The 18,279-nt window shown below is 35.4% G+C and overlaps 2 protein-coding genes across 2 annotated transcripts in view; one reads left to right on the plus strand and one right to left on the minus strand.

Annotated features, from left to right (window-relative positions):
• Window positions 1-18,279, minus strand: part of LOC125662394 (uncharacterized) — a 1,158,266-nt gene that overhangs the window by 39,635 nt on the left and 1,100,352 nt on the right. The gene's annotated exons all lie outside the window — the stretch shown is intronic.
• On the plus strand, window positions 1,912-15,174 carry LOC125661675 (collagen alpha-1(II) chain-like). The gene is made up of 19 exons (XM_048893772.2): window positions 1,912-2,082; window positions 3,809-3,895; window positions 4,908-4,959; window positions 5,480-5,506; window positions 5,923-5,994; window positions 6,167-6,302; window positions 6,571-6,677; window positions 7,331-7,472; window positions 8,193-8,364; window positions 8,464-8,617; window positions 9,594-9,745; window positions 9,834-9,981; window positions 10,479-10,751; window positions 11,859-11,905; window positions 12,354-12,558; window positions 12,876-12,951; window positions 13,231-13,294; window positions 13,765-13,850; window positions 14,850-15,174. Exons 1-19 carry the CDS (start codon window positions 1,912-1,914, stop codon window positions 14,917-14,919), a joined length of 2,241 nt encoding a protein of 746 aa, XP_048749729.2. The 3' UTR covers window positions 14,920-15,174.

Here is an 18,279-nt window from a genome sequence, read left to right on the forward strand (position 1 = left end):
CAGGACACGGCAATTTAATTTTGCGGTCATAGTTAATACCATTCCAAAATTAGCCAGTGACGGATTTAAGGGGACGATGTTACGGAGTTGAAACCCCCATCCCCGGTTTAGTCATTTCAAGCAAAATAGGAGGTCTTATTTTCTTTTAATCTTTTTTTTTTTTTTTTTCTTTTTTTTTTTTTTTTTTTTTTTCTTTTTTTTGGGGGGGGGGGGTCTTGGGGCAGAGAATGTATAAACTTGGGTCGCGCTTCCCTTTGAAAAAATTATGGATCAGTCCCAGAATACTGACCCATAGCGTAAAAAAATGCAGAAAATTTCATTAGTGAAATATACAGTGTATGTACAAAAGACATTTCAAAAACAATATTTATATCATATTAAAACCCTGCTTAAATCGCATTTCATTAATAAACCAGTTTAAAAAAGATTATTATGAATATAATAGAACTGCGACAAATCCTTAACCTTGGTTAGAGTTTCACCTCCTGTCTCAGTCTTTGCTTCTTAGACAATCTCAACATACCTTACATTTAGAGAGGATAAACGAGTATTCATGAACATCGATATCCCATACAAACTTGTCAGAGGATAACACCCTACCCCTCTCCCCGATTTTTTGGCTTTTAAAGAAACGATATATTCGGTTTATTCATATTTTATTATCGTTGTTTTATATACTACGGTGCGTATTGATCAAAGTTATTTCCATACGCAAAATCTCGAGGGGAAAATCTGATATTGATTAGATTGCTTGATTCGCCCATTGAGAGTATCCGCCGTATATAAAGGTATCAAGACACCCCCCCCCCCCCCCCCCCCCCCCGGTGACGGCTGGGAGGTGCAACAGATTCCGTTCGTAAAGATGGCAGTCACCGTTCATTCCACTGGGACACTTCTTTTTCCGTTAGGGGGTGAACTTTTTAATTTACTGGCGTTCTCATGGTAGATAAATACACTGTCATGTGTTGTAAACTTTACTTCATTGTGCTTACATGTTTCCCACAACGCCCAGATGATAATTGCCAATCATTTTTCTGTACATATTAGACACAGAATCATATAGTTTGCAAATACACACTAATACATTGTAGCGCACTTTTCAAAAATATCAAAGTAGATAAATACAATAAATAAACAAACTCACTAAACACAACAAAGCTCCCGGGAAATATTTGCTAGAGGAAAAATTTATTTAACGATGCATATTACACCGGAGAAATTTGATATGGATGAAAAGTGGAGGATATGTACAACAATATTTTGAAATTGAAAATTTTCAAATGTACTTTATTTACTCAAAAATGCAGTTTTAGTCGAAAACAATTTGAAAAGAAATTAAAACCCCTACTGGACTCGAACCAGCGATCCACAGTTCAACAGTCGACGTGCTAACCAACAGAGCTACTCAGCTAGGCGATAACTTCTTAAATGAATAGACAAATATATAGCTAATATTCATATTTTCATCCATGTTTTAAATGGAAGTCAGCTATTATGACGATGTACAGAACCTCCTTAACGAAAAAGAAACTGATTTTAACATACTGTAATTTGGCGTGAAATGAGAGCAGCATTCCAAGATCCCTACAGTGTTTTCAATCAATCTTAATCAGGGCCTGTCACAGTTACTAGTAACTTATCAAATCTATTTCCTTAGTTAGAAAATCTTACCATGTAAATTATGCAGATTTTTTTTTAAAATGAACCTTATCAAAATGAACCTTATCATTAGCTTTCGTAAAATAACGTATGCTAGATATAAGCATTTGACAACAGTTCGGTAACATTTTTAATTCAATATCATCATATACAAAGAATTGCATTGACTTGGCCTAACGTAGAAATACACTTAACACTGTACGACCATATCGTACTCAGAATGTTCCATGAGGTCAGATTGTCGTAGGAAGAATGACAAAGGATAAAAACGCAAGATTAGAACAGAACTGTGGGTGCTTCTACGTCACAAGCGCGCTTGTAATTGGCTGCATCCTTGCATCTCTTACTGCCGTGAATTTTTATCAAATATGGACTCTCAAACAGGATGTAGAGTTTCTAAAACTGCAGTGCAATCTCATAGCGGTAAGATGAATCTCAATATGCATACATTATTTCTTATTGTTTTACGTCCCTTCCAGAATATTTTTCTGATACTGAAACGTCACAGGCTTTTTATCTTTTACCTATGATGTATTTAAACCAATTAGCTGTGACAGCTTAAACGTTCAAGTGACCTCGGATCAGTTCAGCTCACTCAAACCATATACAGTGACACATGAAGTTCATATACATACTTGCAAATTACAATTATTGTACAGGTCAGAGGTAAATGTTAAGATGAAGAAATTTAGAATAACCTATCCTCACTATAGACGTCGTTTTAATGAGGTCTGAAAGAGAGAGAAAAAAACACCCCACGATTTCCGCTTCTAATGCATGAGCTTGACCAAAGAAAAATCCCTGCTTCAACTTCTCAGGGACAGGTTTGTCACAGCCGTGGGCTCGTATCCCTGCTCTACATATATTTTTTTATCCGCAGCGAGTCTATTTTAAAAACTGACAACTGAAATCTTGAGTTTGACATTGAGATCACCGCGTAAGGAGAAACTTCTGGGTTTTCATGTTCACAAATTGAATATATATATTTACAGGAGTTGTCTGTAGTAATTATATCACGTTAGCCGTAACTCGGTACAGCTGCACTAGGGTAATTGCCATCACCGTTCACTGATCTGAAACATGCATATTTTATTGTTGTAATCCATAATCTATGATATCCTGTGAAAATAAGCCCCATACCAATTAAGATTCTGATTATTATTAGTGGTCACTTTAACATGGAGAAAACACAAGTTCATAATTCAATATTTACCAATGTATAATGTAAGCGTAACTAATGAAAATAGCTATAAAGGTCTTTCCACAAAGAAAGAAGAAGCACAAAATCAAATAAAAACAAAAAGAATAGAGAAAATAAAGAAATAAAAACAACCCAGCATCTCTATAATAGGCATGACTGTACAAGTTTCAATAAACCAAGAAATAGAAAACACCTGACTTGACAACATTATTCATCAAACGTGCATACTATAATAACACCTGTACGGTATAAACAATTCCATATTGAAATATTGCAGGGTGTATCATGGTAGAGGTCGTTACTATACGGTATACTCATAATAACAGTCACAACGACTTACAGTTAATCATTTAAGCGACTATGATCGTCCAGTGCTTGTCATGGTCAGTAACATGTATTATCAGTGGCGGATTTAAGGGGGCGCAGCCTGCGCCCCCCCCCCCCCCCCACCCACCCACCCCCCCTAATTTTTTCAAATTTAAGGTAAATCGTGGTGTCTTGTTCAGAAAAATGTACTAAACGATAAGAGAAGCAATAATTTCTTCCACTCCCGGAGAAATAAATGACAAAATCTTTTGATTTCTTGAATTACTTTATTGGGAGAACTTAATTTTGTCCAAAAACCCTTAAAATTTGCGTCATTTCATTAATTTCACCTTATTAAAAATGATAGAAAATAGTACAAATGACTAAATAGGAGACATATTTCAAGTCCTATAAAATATAGTGCCCCCCCCCCCCCCCCGTAACCACAATTCCTGGATCCGCCCCTGATTATAGAGTATACATGTATTTCTAAACTTCAAAAAAGTCAACTATACATGAATAAATACGAACACAAGCCTGGGAGCCATGGACTTCGAACCGTCTCGAGAACTTGACCAAATGAGCATCTCAAAACATGAAGAGGCTTATGATATACACGTATATACTTACTTTTTCTTCCAGGATAACTCTAGAGAAGTTGTAGAAGACACGTCACGAAGCAAGAGGCAGGTTGTTAGTGATCTTAGTTCCTTTATAAGAAATATCACGGTAAGATTCTCTAGAAATATCACGGTAAGATTCTCTAGAAATATTACGGCAAGATTCATAAGAAATATTACAGTAAGAAACACAACAGAAATATTACGGCAAGAAACATAATAGAAATACATGTATCATGGTAAGATTTAGTAGGAATTTTACGGTAAGATTTAGTAGAAATTTTACGGTAGGATTTAGTAGGAATTTTACGGTAAGATTTAGTAGAAATTTTACGATAAGATTTAGTAGAAATTTTACGGTAAGATTTTGTAGAAATATGATAAAAATCTGGAATATCAGAACTATCATTTCGTCTCCGATTCCGTTGCGATTTACTATTTAGTATATCCAACGAAATTTTGTTTTCTGCATTTACTCGGGCAACTTTGCAGAAAACAAGCAAATGTAATATAATGAGTCCAGGCACTGAGCGTCATTTTTGAAAGTGGAAGGGTGGGGCAAACGAGGGAAAAAGTTGCCTTCATATTTGTCTTAAAAAAAATTGTTATGATTAAAAGTAGTTCTACCCAAACCCTAAAATCGTCGAGGGGGTGGAGGGGGTGGGGATTATTTTTCAGTATGCTTAGTACATGTGTTCAATTCAACAGTTCAACCTTGCATTTCCACTATCATTTACCCCTACTATAAAAAGTGACCGATCTTTACATGTAAAAATGAGGAACTTTTTATGTACGTCTGTACGTCACATGCAAAAAAAAAGGGGGGGGAGCGCTATTTTTTTCCTCTGGTTGTTACGTACCTGGTATTAATGTAAAGTTAAAATAGAAATGTTAAATTTTAAAAGATCAGGAAAATATCACCGAGATATTTTTAAAGAAATATAGGACATGTAGTGTTACGATAAGATTAAGTGTAAAAATAACATGAAAAGATTAAGTATAGAAAGGGGTGCAAATCAATTTTTACTTTTTTCGTCCATGAAAAAGGGGACTACAGACCCTAAAAGGGCAAATTATTGAATACCCCCCTTTACTAAGCAGTACTACTGTATGTCTTTCAGAACCAGCAATTGGCTGTACAATGTAACAGTAATACGACAATCTGTATACAAGGTCAGTACCATCTATGTAGGTTTCAGTCAGCCTTACCGCGTACATTTCATATTCTTGATAATGTTAACCATGACTTAAGGAGGAATGGCATGCCTGTAAAATCTGATATGGATGAAAAAAGGAGGATATTTAGAATTATGATTTGAAAATGAAATCTTTCAAATTTACCTTATCTATTTTTTTAAATACATGGGGGAAAATATAAAATCCCTGTCAAACTTGAAGCCACGATCTATAGATCAGCAGTTGGAACACTAATCTACTGGGCTACCCAGTTAAGTAGATTTTAAAGGAATACATAAATATTGCTGATATTCATGTATTCATTCATATATCTAAAGGAAGTCCGCCATTAAGACGATCTGTTAGTCCTCCTTAAGGTGCAAGTATGATCGCGTGAATCTTTATATATTATACAGTGTATTTAAACCTTTAGTTTATATATATTTGTGAGTGGCATGTTGTGATCATTGAAGGGATCACGTTTTCTTTTCTGATTATTCTCGTTAAATTATTTCAGGAAGCAAGGGTGATCCTGGTCTTCAAGGTACGAAACATCAATGGCGCTAAACTCTAAATTAAAGAGCTTAAATGTATACTGAATATCGCTACATGTAAGCATTGACATTACGTTTGGTGTTGCTAGCAATTCTTGTTGCAAGAGAGAGATGAAATATACAAAAGATAATTGTGGCCTTTTATTATAATTAATACATAAGATAGGTGAATTTGGAGTATGCAATTGACGATGCAACTGATTTTTTAAACATCTAGTTCCACAGTCAACGCAAGATGGTAACGGACCGAATTTGCGTGTAGACCGATTGAACAATAACCGCATTGTCGCTTAAACACAGCGCTGACAACATATTTTTATCATGTTTATTTATGTGCGTATTTCAGTCGAAGTTTGTGTTAATGTTTGTGTATGTGCATAATATCCATCAACATTTATGTGTCAAGGGTTACCCGGAAGTAAAGGCGATACCGGAAGTAAAGGTGATCGAGGGCTTACTGGACTTCCTGGTTTACCAGGTATAACTTGTACATGATAAACAGTTTGTCTTATGTTGAAATGGATGTAATTACAGACAACTAAAATATTCACGAATGCATTGCAATTACATATTTGGTAGAAATATCAGTAAGTGCAATACAGATCTAAACGTTACAGTATTTTCAGTTTCAAGTATAATATTCCATTTAGGTTCAGACGGATTCAATGGAACGAAAGGTGACACAGGACCGATGGGCCCTACAGGGGCTAAAGGTGAAACGGGTCTACCTGGGGTCAAAGGAGAAACCGGGGTTAAAGGTGACACAGGCTTACAAGGTCCACAAGGCGAGTGTCAATACGATGATAACGTATTTGTTTATAGAGTTTTCAATTCATCCAAAAAGAACCGGACTGAATGCGAAAATAAAACCAGATAAAACATTCTTATTATGCATTCAGTAGATAGACAGAGATGGACACAGTGTGTCATGTTAAACATTGATGAAATCAAACTCTATGCATCTCAATTATATTGCATTGTGAACAGGAGCATGTTTGAAGTTTCATCAGCACACAAACAAATCTAAAAAGAACGTCTTGATTTTTCTTTCAATAATAAAAGGTCTCAAGGGCGAAATGGGTGACCCAGGCCAGAACGGACTTAATGGGACAGTAGGACCTTCCGGTACTCCGGGCGCAGCTGGACTCCCAGGAAGCAAAGGTCAGTGCAATTTTCGTAGTTAAACTTGCACAGGTCGGATGCCTATAAATGGTTGCAGCAAGACAATCTGTCAGTGAGTTTGCACCATTGCCTAGCTATCTTCGACTACATGTAGTTTCAACAAATATACATATACTGTATACAGGGTTATTTGGCATCGTGTGATTTTTTTTTTCTCATTCAACATTTGCAAACGTTTACGTTACGTTTTAAATTCGCACAGACACAGGTGTATCCAAAGAAAGATAACCCTGTTCCGTCACAATTTGCCCCAGTTGTAAATTCGACAACGAGGGCGAAAATAAAACGTGGTGAATATTTTCCCGTACACAGTAGTAGAACTACGAAAATATCATCGGTCCTCTACTGGATATAGTCTAAGATATATTTTACAGGTTAAAAAATAATTCGAAATATCTTCATAGATCTTTAAATGATAAATTAAATACTGAAAGTATTATGAAAGGGTGATATTATATTACCTAGCACTCAATGATAGTACAATGAAACGTGGGGATAACGAACAGTGATCAATTTCATAACTCCTATAAGCAATACAAATTAGAGAGTTGGGCAAACAATATATACGTGATATCTGTCGTGCATTAATCTATTAGATCCTTCACATTGGAATAAAAATCGTGAAATTACAGGTGAACCGGGATTAAACGGACTCCCAGGATTACAGGGACTACAGGGAGCAACAGGGCTCCCAGGAAGTAAAGGGGAGCTCGGACCAAAGGGCGAGGACGGACCATTCGGACCAACAGGAGCCAAGGGGGAGCCGGGAATCAGGTCTGTCTGTTCGTCTGTGTGGAGGGAGTGTTGTTTCCTTGTGTGTCTCAGGTTCTTTTAGAATTGTTTTTATGACAGATGAGTGAAAGAGTACAAATACTTCTGTACATGCATATATTTATTTGTGCATGAAAAGGTGAAAATAACGAACAGCGATCAATCTCCAAACTCCTATAAGGATTACAAAATAGAGAATTGGACAAACACGGACCCAATGATTATTAGTCAAGACTACTCATACAAGGCTGGTTCATCATCTTCTCACGTATAATGTATCAGTTTATCATTGTTTATTCATTGGGTACTCAATGCTAAATCTAGATCATCGAGATCATTACAAAAGGCATGCATCTTGATAGTTTTTTCAATGAAGAGAGTATATTTTAGCAAACTGTCTTAACAATTTCTGATAAGGATGTACATATTCTTCATGTATGTCCATAAAATTGTGTAAAACATCGAATTCGGAGGAAGGAGCTAAAATACAGAGTTAAGTGTCATCATTCTTTAATCCTGATGTGACAACTATTGTGTTGATATTATATCTGAAGGATTCAAAGAGTCGAACTTCCCATTGTAATCATGATGAGCCACATCAATTTGACTATATTACGATTTAAACTCTATAATTAACAGACGATGAATAACTTTGCAAGTTATAAAATTTACATTTTTATTTGCCCGTAAACATTCTCGAAATTATTTCGAATGATATTCTAGCGGACTGCAAGGACGAAAGGGCGAAACTGGACCTCAAGGATTCATTGGTCAACCAGGGGTCAAAGGTGAGCAGGGTCAAATTGGACCAAATGGTGCTCCAGGAACACCAGGGCTGAATGGCATTCCAGGATCTCAAGGACAGAAAGGAGAAATGGGACCACAGGGACCTAAGGTTGGTCAATTTCTCTGTTTTTCTCTTACATTTTTAAATTTTTATTTCTACATTTCAAACAATTACATAACATAAAGAAACCCTCCTGCTTATCTAAAGGGAAACACTGGTGATGCGGGTCCATTTGGTCCAGCTGGGGTGAAAGGAAATCCGGGTATGACTGGAGCCAAAGGAGGGAGGGGCGATAAAGGAGAAACCGGATTGATGGGATTGCCGGGTGTCCAAGGTCCAAAAGGAGATCAGGGGATGCAAGGTCAGGATATGAAATAAACGTATATATCAAGCGGCTTCTTTGGACAATCGGACACTGTCTTCACTATTGGTCACATGTACATGTCACATGGTTCATTACTGAAGTTATTGGTTTTTTTTGACAACGTCATAAAATACCTTTTGGTATTCTTTCCAGATAAATTTTCGAAGTGATATGTACAGAACAATGATATCTACATTCACTCTGATAGATTTGGTAATCAATTTTGTAAAGGTGTAAGGTGACAATCATATTTATTCCAAAGTACTTCGTATGCTAAAACACAAACACAAACAAACACACACACACAAACACAAACAGGCCACAGTCGTTTCAGTACATGTATTCTCATTGGTTAAGAAATGAGAATGGTATGCAAATAGATCTGACTAAATCTTCCGAGGGTGAAGATCAGAGTTGCGGAACGAAATCCTTCATGAGCGGAGATGTGCATGCATGTTAGCATATATAGTACTGCACCGATTGACGAATGATTTACCAATCAAGGTTTAGCCTCGATAATATGCACCAACTGCGCACTTTTTTGTGTGTAGCTGTAAATTTTGCAGTTGTTAATGTTGTAGGTATTGAAGACAACCGATGTAAGACATTAAACCAGTCAACTAAAGCCATAGACACTTGATGTTACAATATATATAAAGAAATTACTTGACTTTCAATATAAGCGTGTTATTTTTTGCAACACCAAGCGGCTGTGACCAATTGAAAAGCCTGTACTAAAGCTAGATCACCAATTATTTTCAGTGATAAACCTTTGATGTTGCATTGTTTATAGCTTTCGAAAATTTAACAATTACGTATCTAAAACAAGTTAGATTATAAATGATAGATGCATGAGATATAGAGGCTTATTTTTATTATGGAGGATATGACAACAATAATATGATAATGGGTTGGTTCTCACCGTTTTTGTCCTCCTATGATAAAGCATAGCATTTATTTCTTGAATGTTTAGGTTATCAGGGAGCAAGGGGTCAGAAAGGAGAAACAGGAATCACAGGTCCTCAAGGACTTCCGGGTTCTCTTGGGCCACAAGGGATCATGGGAATGAAAGGAGAACTCGGACCGCAAGGATTGCCGGGACTAAAGGGTGAAATGGGAGCTAGGGTAACTAACGAGATAAAAATGAGTTTCGGTCACGGAAACGAAATGTATTCCTTTTTTTGTCATACATGTTTCTTAAAAAATTTTACAGGGATTTACTGGATTCCAGGGTCCACCTGGCGTTGCCGGTGCTTCCGGTCCTCAGGGACAGAAAGGTGAACGAGGTCAGCAGGGGTACTTCGGACAAAAGGGAGAGAAAGGTGACACTGGAGCCGGCAGTAATTGTTGTGTACAGCTAGGTAAGGATATGTCTTTGGCGGATCTAAAAGAAAATATATTATTGGCGAATTCACATGAAAATGGTCACCGAATATGTTGGTACCAAAAATGATTTGCATCTAGTCTTTTGATGAAAATGATTCTCTTTAGTGAGTTGTCTTGACTTTTACTTCTACATATGTTATTACTTCTACAACGTATAAGTTTACATTGCTTTTAATCGTCATTACAATTATTGACCACATAAGAATAATATTTTGTCTCACTAAAATCTCATTGAGGGGTCATTTCTAGGCAAAGACATACAGTGTACTTATTTTAAGAATTGCTTGTGCTTTGGTTCGCCTAGATATTGACACACTTTTGTTGTTACGGGTTACATTGCATTAAGGTCTTGTAGTCGATCGAAATCTACGAAGGACAATAAGTGTAGAATACGAGATAAAGGGGATGATAAAGTGCAGTCTCTCCAGAGTGATGTAATAGACATGTGCCACATATTCTTCTATATTTACAGCCAAACCAACCATTCAAGGAAGCATAGGAACAATTTACCACGTGACAGCTAAAGAAAACAACACGGTTATCTTACCATGTAAGGTCAACGGATACCCTTCTCCTACAGTCACGTGGTCTAAAAATAATGACGTATCACCGATCAAGCAGGGGGTGTTAACTTCCAATGGTTTGCTGCTGGTGGATGTTCACGTTGGAGATACCGGAAATTATACATGCAAAGCAGAGAGCATTCTGGGAATTCAAGAAAAAGTTGTAGAACTAATTGTTAAAGGTATGAGATATTACTTCATATTTGATATCTACCATGTATGTTTAAAAATGAAAAAGATCGAATATATTTCGGAGCAAATATGAATGCATACAGTTATGAGACTTGTGTATCCGTTATTTGTAAGGATACCTTCAATTAACCTTGCAACTGAAAAATACTTCTAAATGAGTGATAAGTTGAGTTCCTATGACCAGGTTCAATTTCTAGTATCCATTCTATAATAGTGAAACCGAAACCTGCATTTGTAGTAACCGGAAGTATCTATTTGTTCCGATTTGCCTTAGGTAATGATCCTTAGTGCATGGATTGAGGATTTTAGAATAACCCCAATCACTGATAATCCTACTCTTGTAAAACTTAAAATTTCATTCACACAATGAAACGTTTAACAACAATAAAATTGACAGGGATGATGCAATATCATACTAGTTTCAGGTGTGATAATAGCGTTAAATATTAAATTGTCATAACCTTTAGAGGCAATCACCAGAGTGATTTTATTTCTATATTCATGCTAGTATCTTGTTGATTATGCAGTGATGTAAATGATTTTATACGGAAACATGTTATTTGAAAGGCTAAGAAAATTTGTAACCACAACGGTTGTCTCCCTGGTGTTATCTGGGATTTAATTCTAACATTCAGACTTTCAAGTTCACAATATTGTTTTGTATAGTAGTGATGGAAGTCACATTTGTATAAGACAATTCTGTGAAACATTCGGTCGGAATGCATTGAATAATGAATAAGTATGCTCTAAGTTTAAGAATCCTATCCCCCCCCCCAATCCATTTCTAATCAACAGGAAAAACATTTTAAAAGACTTTCTGATAGGCCTATTTTCCACGAAACGAATTGGATCAAGTCTAATCAAGCTATCAATGTCGTTCTAGACTAACTAGTGCCTCTACTAAGAAAAGCATGTCTGCAATTGGGATTGGCGCAAATGGTGTGTTCACATTTTGCTTTGAAAACCAAGTTCTGTGACTAGTCGGGGCATAGTCGACCCCCCCAGACTTGCACCCCCCCCGGGAGATTCCTGATTACCGACGTCTGAAATGCAGACTGTCTGAATATTAAGATAATGGTATTTTACCTTTTTTGCAGACGGAGAAGCGAAGATTCATCCAGACCAGGAATATGTTGGGGCTAAGGTAATTGCTAACAAAACATTGAAAACAATTCCTCTGAATTTATACATGGACTTAGATTATCTTTCGATTCCAATTGTTATGTTGGTGGACTGTTAGTCCCCGAGGGTCTCTATATATGTAATTGCTGTTATAAAATTTAGAAATTCATTTCAAAATGAAGGATTATCTCCCTCGCACATAGCTCTTATCCATAGACGAATTTGACTCCACTGTTTTGGCATACTGTTTTTCCCTAAAATAGCTCTAAAACGTCATTGTTATTTTGGATTTCAAACATTTCGGTTGAGTATCACTGAAGAGACATTATTTGTCAAAATGCGCATCTGTTGCATCAAAATTGGTACCATATAAGTTTTACATGATGCAGGAGAGGTGTGGGACCAGTGCGTGCGTCATTTCCGCTCCTTGTCACAACAACACTATTCACTTCTTTATTTCCATTATTTAGGTCGGGCAAATTGTTCAAAACTTATGCAGGGTCACAGAAACAGACCATTACAACCTCCAATATTCCAAGGTCACAGGGTCATTTCCGATTCACAATATCAACCCGGATGGAAGCGTTCGATTTGCTATGACGGGTGAGCGTGAGACTGGCGAATACCAATGCGAGGCTACCACCGATACCGGAATTGTGTTTGCAGCCTTCTATGGTAAGTCATGCTGAGGGAGTTTCTAATTGATGGATGTGCAAAACATCATTGAATTTATTAAAATGATTTGAATAGTCTCCTTTTGATGTAGCGTTATACTGAGTAAAATGGATGTGATTAATGTCATGTAGAAGTTTCGTTTAATTGATTAAGATAAGTTCGTATGATGACGCGACGGGACAACAAAATGAATCCAAATAATGCAATGTTTTCCAGAAGGCATATGACGATGAAATAATACACATTGACGAAAGTGAATGTTTTGATGTTTGTATCAATAATTAATTCATCATTCTTAATCATTCACCACTTTCCAGTGTACAAGGACATGGGACAACTGACATGTCAGACTACGTTTGCTGACTGTGCAACATTAGATAAATCGTACTGCGGGTAACTTTTTCATTTCGTATTGTACTACTCATTAAATAAGTAAGTTGTACTGCGGATAAATTTATGAAATTGATATTGTACAAATTATTTTGATGACAATAGAAATTTAATATAATGATGTTCCAGATAGGAAAATAAATATACATAGGCTTCCGTAATAGACACGTTGGTTTTCGTGTTTGCTTCTTTCTTTTCTTTTTTTTTTTTTGTTGTTTTTTGTTTTTGTTTATGATGTTATACAATGTATATATTCTAGTGCATTGGTCATGTTCATTTCAGCGGAACTTGCCCCGCAGGATGCACAGATCTGAACGAAGCATTCCATGCTCATCGCTTTGCATTGGTAAATATTTGTGTTTACGCTTGTGTTATCAGAATATTCTATAACACATCCCTATTTTCTGCTGCTCTTTGAGTTTTGATATTTGTCTTTTTTATGTCAGAACCTTGAAATCATAAATTTTTGGACATTTATACAACCAAGAATAACTTAAACAGTGGTGATCTAAAGTCTTTGGGCGGTCACGTGATATGGAAAATACAACTTAAAATAAGATAAAATGATTTGCAATGACAGTAACAGGGATTATATGTTGTGAGAACCTCCTAGAAACCTCAGCATTTTCAATAAAACGTACCGACTAAGCTAATGGTTTGGTCATAGTTGAATTAATGGTCTATCTATACATACAATATATGGATCTGCATTGCATATGTCAAAAGAAGGAATATTTATACTGCATATCGAAATGAGACCTGAGTGACTTTTAACCAGGTCACTCGTACTTCAACTTGATAATTTGGTGTATTCAGAATTTGCCGGTGTGTCGGGCTGCTTTAAACAGTGGTGGTCTAAAGTCTTTGGGCGGTCACGTGATATGGAAAAATGAGCATGCCAAGTAAGAGACTTGATCTTCTGGGTCAATATGTTATTTTATTTCTTTATTTACAATCGTCTGGGTCAATATGTTATTTCATTTATTTATTTACAATCGTCTGGGTCAATATGCTATTTTATGTATTTATTTAGAATCTTCTGGGTCAATATGTTATCTTATTTATTTATTTACAATCTTCTGAGTCAATACGTTATTTTATTTATTTATTTACAATCTTCTGGGTCAATATGTTATTTTATTTATTTATTTACAATTTTCTGAGTCAATGTTATTTTATTTATTCATTTACAGTGGTTTGGGTCAATATGTTATTTTATTTATTTATTTACAATCGTCTGGGTCAATAAGTTATTTTATTTATTTATTTACAATCGTCTGGGTCAATAAGTTATTTATTTACAATCAAACAACTTTCTAAGTACAAACTGTAAACAGTTAACAGCATCCTGAGTAGTAACATTAAATAGTTAACAGCATTTAAATTACTAATTGTAATTATCAAATTTAATATCATTCTGAGTAAAAACTGAATGCTTTACAATATTAAGAGTAATAACTGCGAATGGTTTACAACTTTAATGACATATGCACCGGAGTTAAGAGCTGCTGCTCATACCCTCATGTATTTTCAAAACTGAAAATTATATGTTATATTTACATTTTATTTTCATTTCTGTCCAAATATTCCCAGCTGCTAAAATAGTCGTACTATATTTATCAAGATTCATACGCACATTTCTCACATTCATGATGAAATTGCTATCTTTTAATTGGTAAATTTATCGAAGATAAATACATTGCAGATGATTGATTTAATGAAATAATCTTCCGCTTTAATCATACCACCTTATTTATTGTATCCAATGTGAAGTATAAAACGTGTGTCTATTTACAACGCTGATTGCTTTATCATATCACATTGGATACGTTGTCAATATGTTTACAGTATTGTCATTTCTTCATTACATCACTTTGAATACGTTGTTCATTTGTTTACAGTGGTGGAGAGGCATCTGAGTTTGTGCAGGCCACGCCAGTTGTCCGTCCTCCGATTACCGTGCTAGGATAACGAGGAACATGTGAACTACTGTAAACTTACTAGGATAACGAGGAACATTACCATGTTAAATACTGTAAACGTACTTAAGTTTACGCTGAAGATTTTATTTAGTCCGCCGTAATTTTGAACACTAATGCGTACTTCTATCCGATTTACTGCATAAATGGGGAGTTTTCACGAATTTATTTGGGATCATAGGTAAAGTATACACCAAGCAGAAGAAAGTGCATTATATACATGTACGTCTACAGTTATTCTGAAATACTCGAGAGTTGATTAATATATAATAAAATGCGCCGTACAAAACGTCCATGTTTCTAAGTTTTTTTCTTCTATTTTAATATCACTCTATAATCATGTGTCTATGTTGAAGTTTATTGGACTCGCGCTTTCTGGTGCCAAAGTCGTATACGATTTTTACCACAACTGGACTATGGTCGATGCTAGTTACACAAACGTTAACTTCTAGGTGGTATCAATGTTAACGTTATATAGATGTGAAAGTATTTACTTTTAACTAAGGTTGATGCTTTACTGTATATTACTTACCTACAACATTGACCGGAGCTATATGTATTTATGACGTGGTACATGTACAAAGTAAATCCATTCCTTTCATTCCATGAGAAATTATAAAATCATATATAGCCTTGCACATCCCTCTCGCGTAACAGCAATTCAAAATGTCTTTATCTTATTTATTTTCAAAACTACGGCCATAAAAAATAAACAAGAAGACTAAGATTTCAAGTTTATGCTGATGTTTACCAACATCAAGTGTATAAGAGCAAACATATCGAAATAGAAAGATTTCATAAATTCCTGTTTGGTAACTATGTTTTTCTTTGATGTCGATATATCTATGAATTGATCTTTTCAAACCGCTCTACTTGTATTTCCATTCGACCACGTGACATCTTAATTTTGTATTTTTATATCCTTGATGTCTGGTACTACATATCAACTTTAACCTCCCCACCCTTGTTAAGAGATGATCTGCAAAAACAACACACACCAAGGCTGATCATTGGATTTGACCAATAGTGGTCCACCTATCGTCTAACAAAGGACAACAGGTAGTGATATGTACTGGGAAGATGCATAACGCATTGATGAATTTTTTTTCAGTATAATTTTCCTATGATACCACCATCAAGAAAATAATTATAAGATTCATTTCTTATCATGTAATCATGTTTTTAAATGGTAAAACTAATAGTTTATCTCGTAAAAAAAGCTTTAATTAACGTTTTTGAAATGGCGCGTAGGAATACACGTACGTAACAATGAACACAACAACATGGCTGTGCGTTAAGCTGAGCAGAGTTATATAGATCGGATGCAATGGCTAGAATTGAATTAGATATGAAGGACTAAGACAAGCGGTGACTCGATGTATGTTGCGTTGTGTTGGAGGAGACGTTGAACACTGGTTGTGTCGTGGGAACGTTTTTCAACCAATCACAATCACCGTATCTTCACCAAGACGATAAATATTAAATAATTTCTGGATGTTTTAGTGTGTTACAAATACAGTTAAAATTAAGCCTCAGACTTGGATTCTTAAAATGTATGATTACATCAGAGTTACAGAAAAGATACATTTTAAGAATCCAGGTCTGTATCTGGGGTTTAAGTGTAAATGCGATAAGGTGTTAGGGTATATATTAGGGTTTAAGTTTAAGTGGGGTAAGGTATTGGGTATATATTATTAGGGTTTAAGTTTAAGTGGGATAAGGTTATGGGGTATATATTAGGGTTTAAGTTTAATTAAGTGGGGTAAGGTATTGGGTGTATATTAGGGTAAAAGTGGGGTAAGGTATTGGGGTATATATTAGGGTTTGAGTTTAACTGCGATGAGGTATTGGGGTATATTAGGGTTTAAGTTTAACTGCGATAAGGTATTGGGGTATATTAGGGTTTAAGTTTAACTTCGATAAGGTATTGCAGTATATATTAGGGTTTGAGTTTAACTGCGATAAGGTATAGGAGTATATATTAGGGTTTGAGTTTAACTGAGATAAGGTATTGTAGTATATATTAGGGTTTAAGTTTAACTGCGATAAGGTATTGGGGTATATATTAGGGTTTAAGTTTAAGTGAGGTAAGACATTGGGGTATATATTAGGATTTAAATTTAAGTGAGGCAAGACATTGGGGTATATATTAGGGTTTAAGTTTAAGTGAGGTAAGACATTGGGGTATATATTAGGGTTTAAATTTAAGTGAGGTAAGGTATTGGGGTTTATATTAGGGTTTAAGTTTTAAGTGATATAAGGTATTGGGGTATATATTAGGGTTTAAGTGGGGTAAGGTATTGGGGTATATATTAGGATTAAATTTAACTGCGATAAGGTATTGGGGTATATATTAAGTTTTAAGTTTGAGTGAGGTGAGGTATTTTGGGGTATATATTAGGGTTTATGTTTAACTTCGATAAGGTATTGGGGTATACGCGGGTACGTTAAGGCAGGTTATGAAAATTTTTACTGGGATAAAATCCGCGAAACAATGTGACGTCATAATTGAAATACGTGCAATGGATATCACTAAGTAATTCCGATTTTATTTTTTTATTTAAGTTTTATTTATGCATAAAATAAACCATGCAGCTACTAAGATCCAACGTAATTCGAAATGCTATACTGCTGTTGTGTAATTTCTGTCTGATCGATATGAAAGTAAACTGATGACGTCATGACTATACATCGAGTGACGTTGACACATGCAAGGAATTTGTTTATATGTGCCATGCAAATATCGACAAAATGTGGAGTATTTGAAATATATGACATGGGACATATGGAATATATATGTGAAACGCTGAGAATTTATTGATATTAAGAAGGCATGTTGATATCTTTCATGGACAATTTTGTTTAACGGAGAAAACATTCCATTTAGCATGTCGATCCGATTTTCCTCTGTCACAGACTGAAATAAAACTTCAAAAGTAGCACATTAGGCCGCATACTATTAGATACTTTTTATACACCGTTTGAAAGGTCATAAACTAATGTACACGGCAATTACTGATAGAATCGTCCGTTAAGGAAACTTTTAAAGAAAACTGCATAGCATCAGCCATCAGTGCAAAATGTAAAACATGGGCTAGATGGCTTCGTGTTTAAATGTTCAATAATTATTTCTTATTGAAAGTGGTAGGATTCTATCAGTAATTCTGATATACTATGGGTGTTTTACCGTCATTATCGCCAGTTAGACCAATATTTAAATCTTGGGATAATGTGTTACTTTTACATTTTCTATTAAGGTACCCCATGATCTATTTATAACAATGACGTCATACGGAAACGCATGTTTGTCATGTTGTTATGATACAAAATGTTCTCATGTAAACAACCAAAA

This window comes from Ostrea edulis, chromosome 8 (genome assembly GCF_947568905.1).
Source record: "Ostrea edulis chromosome 8, xbOstEdul1.1, whole genome shotgun sequence".
In the NCBI taxonomy this organism is placed as follows: Eukaryota; Metazoa; Mollusca; class Bivalvia; order Ostreida; family Ostreidae; genus Ostrea; species Ostrea edulis.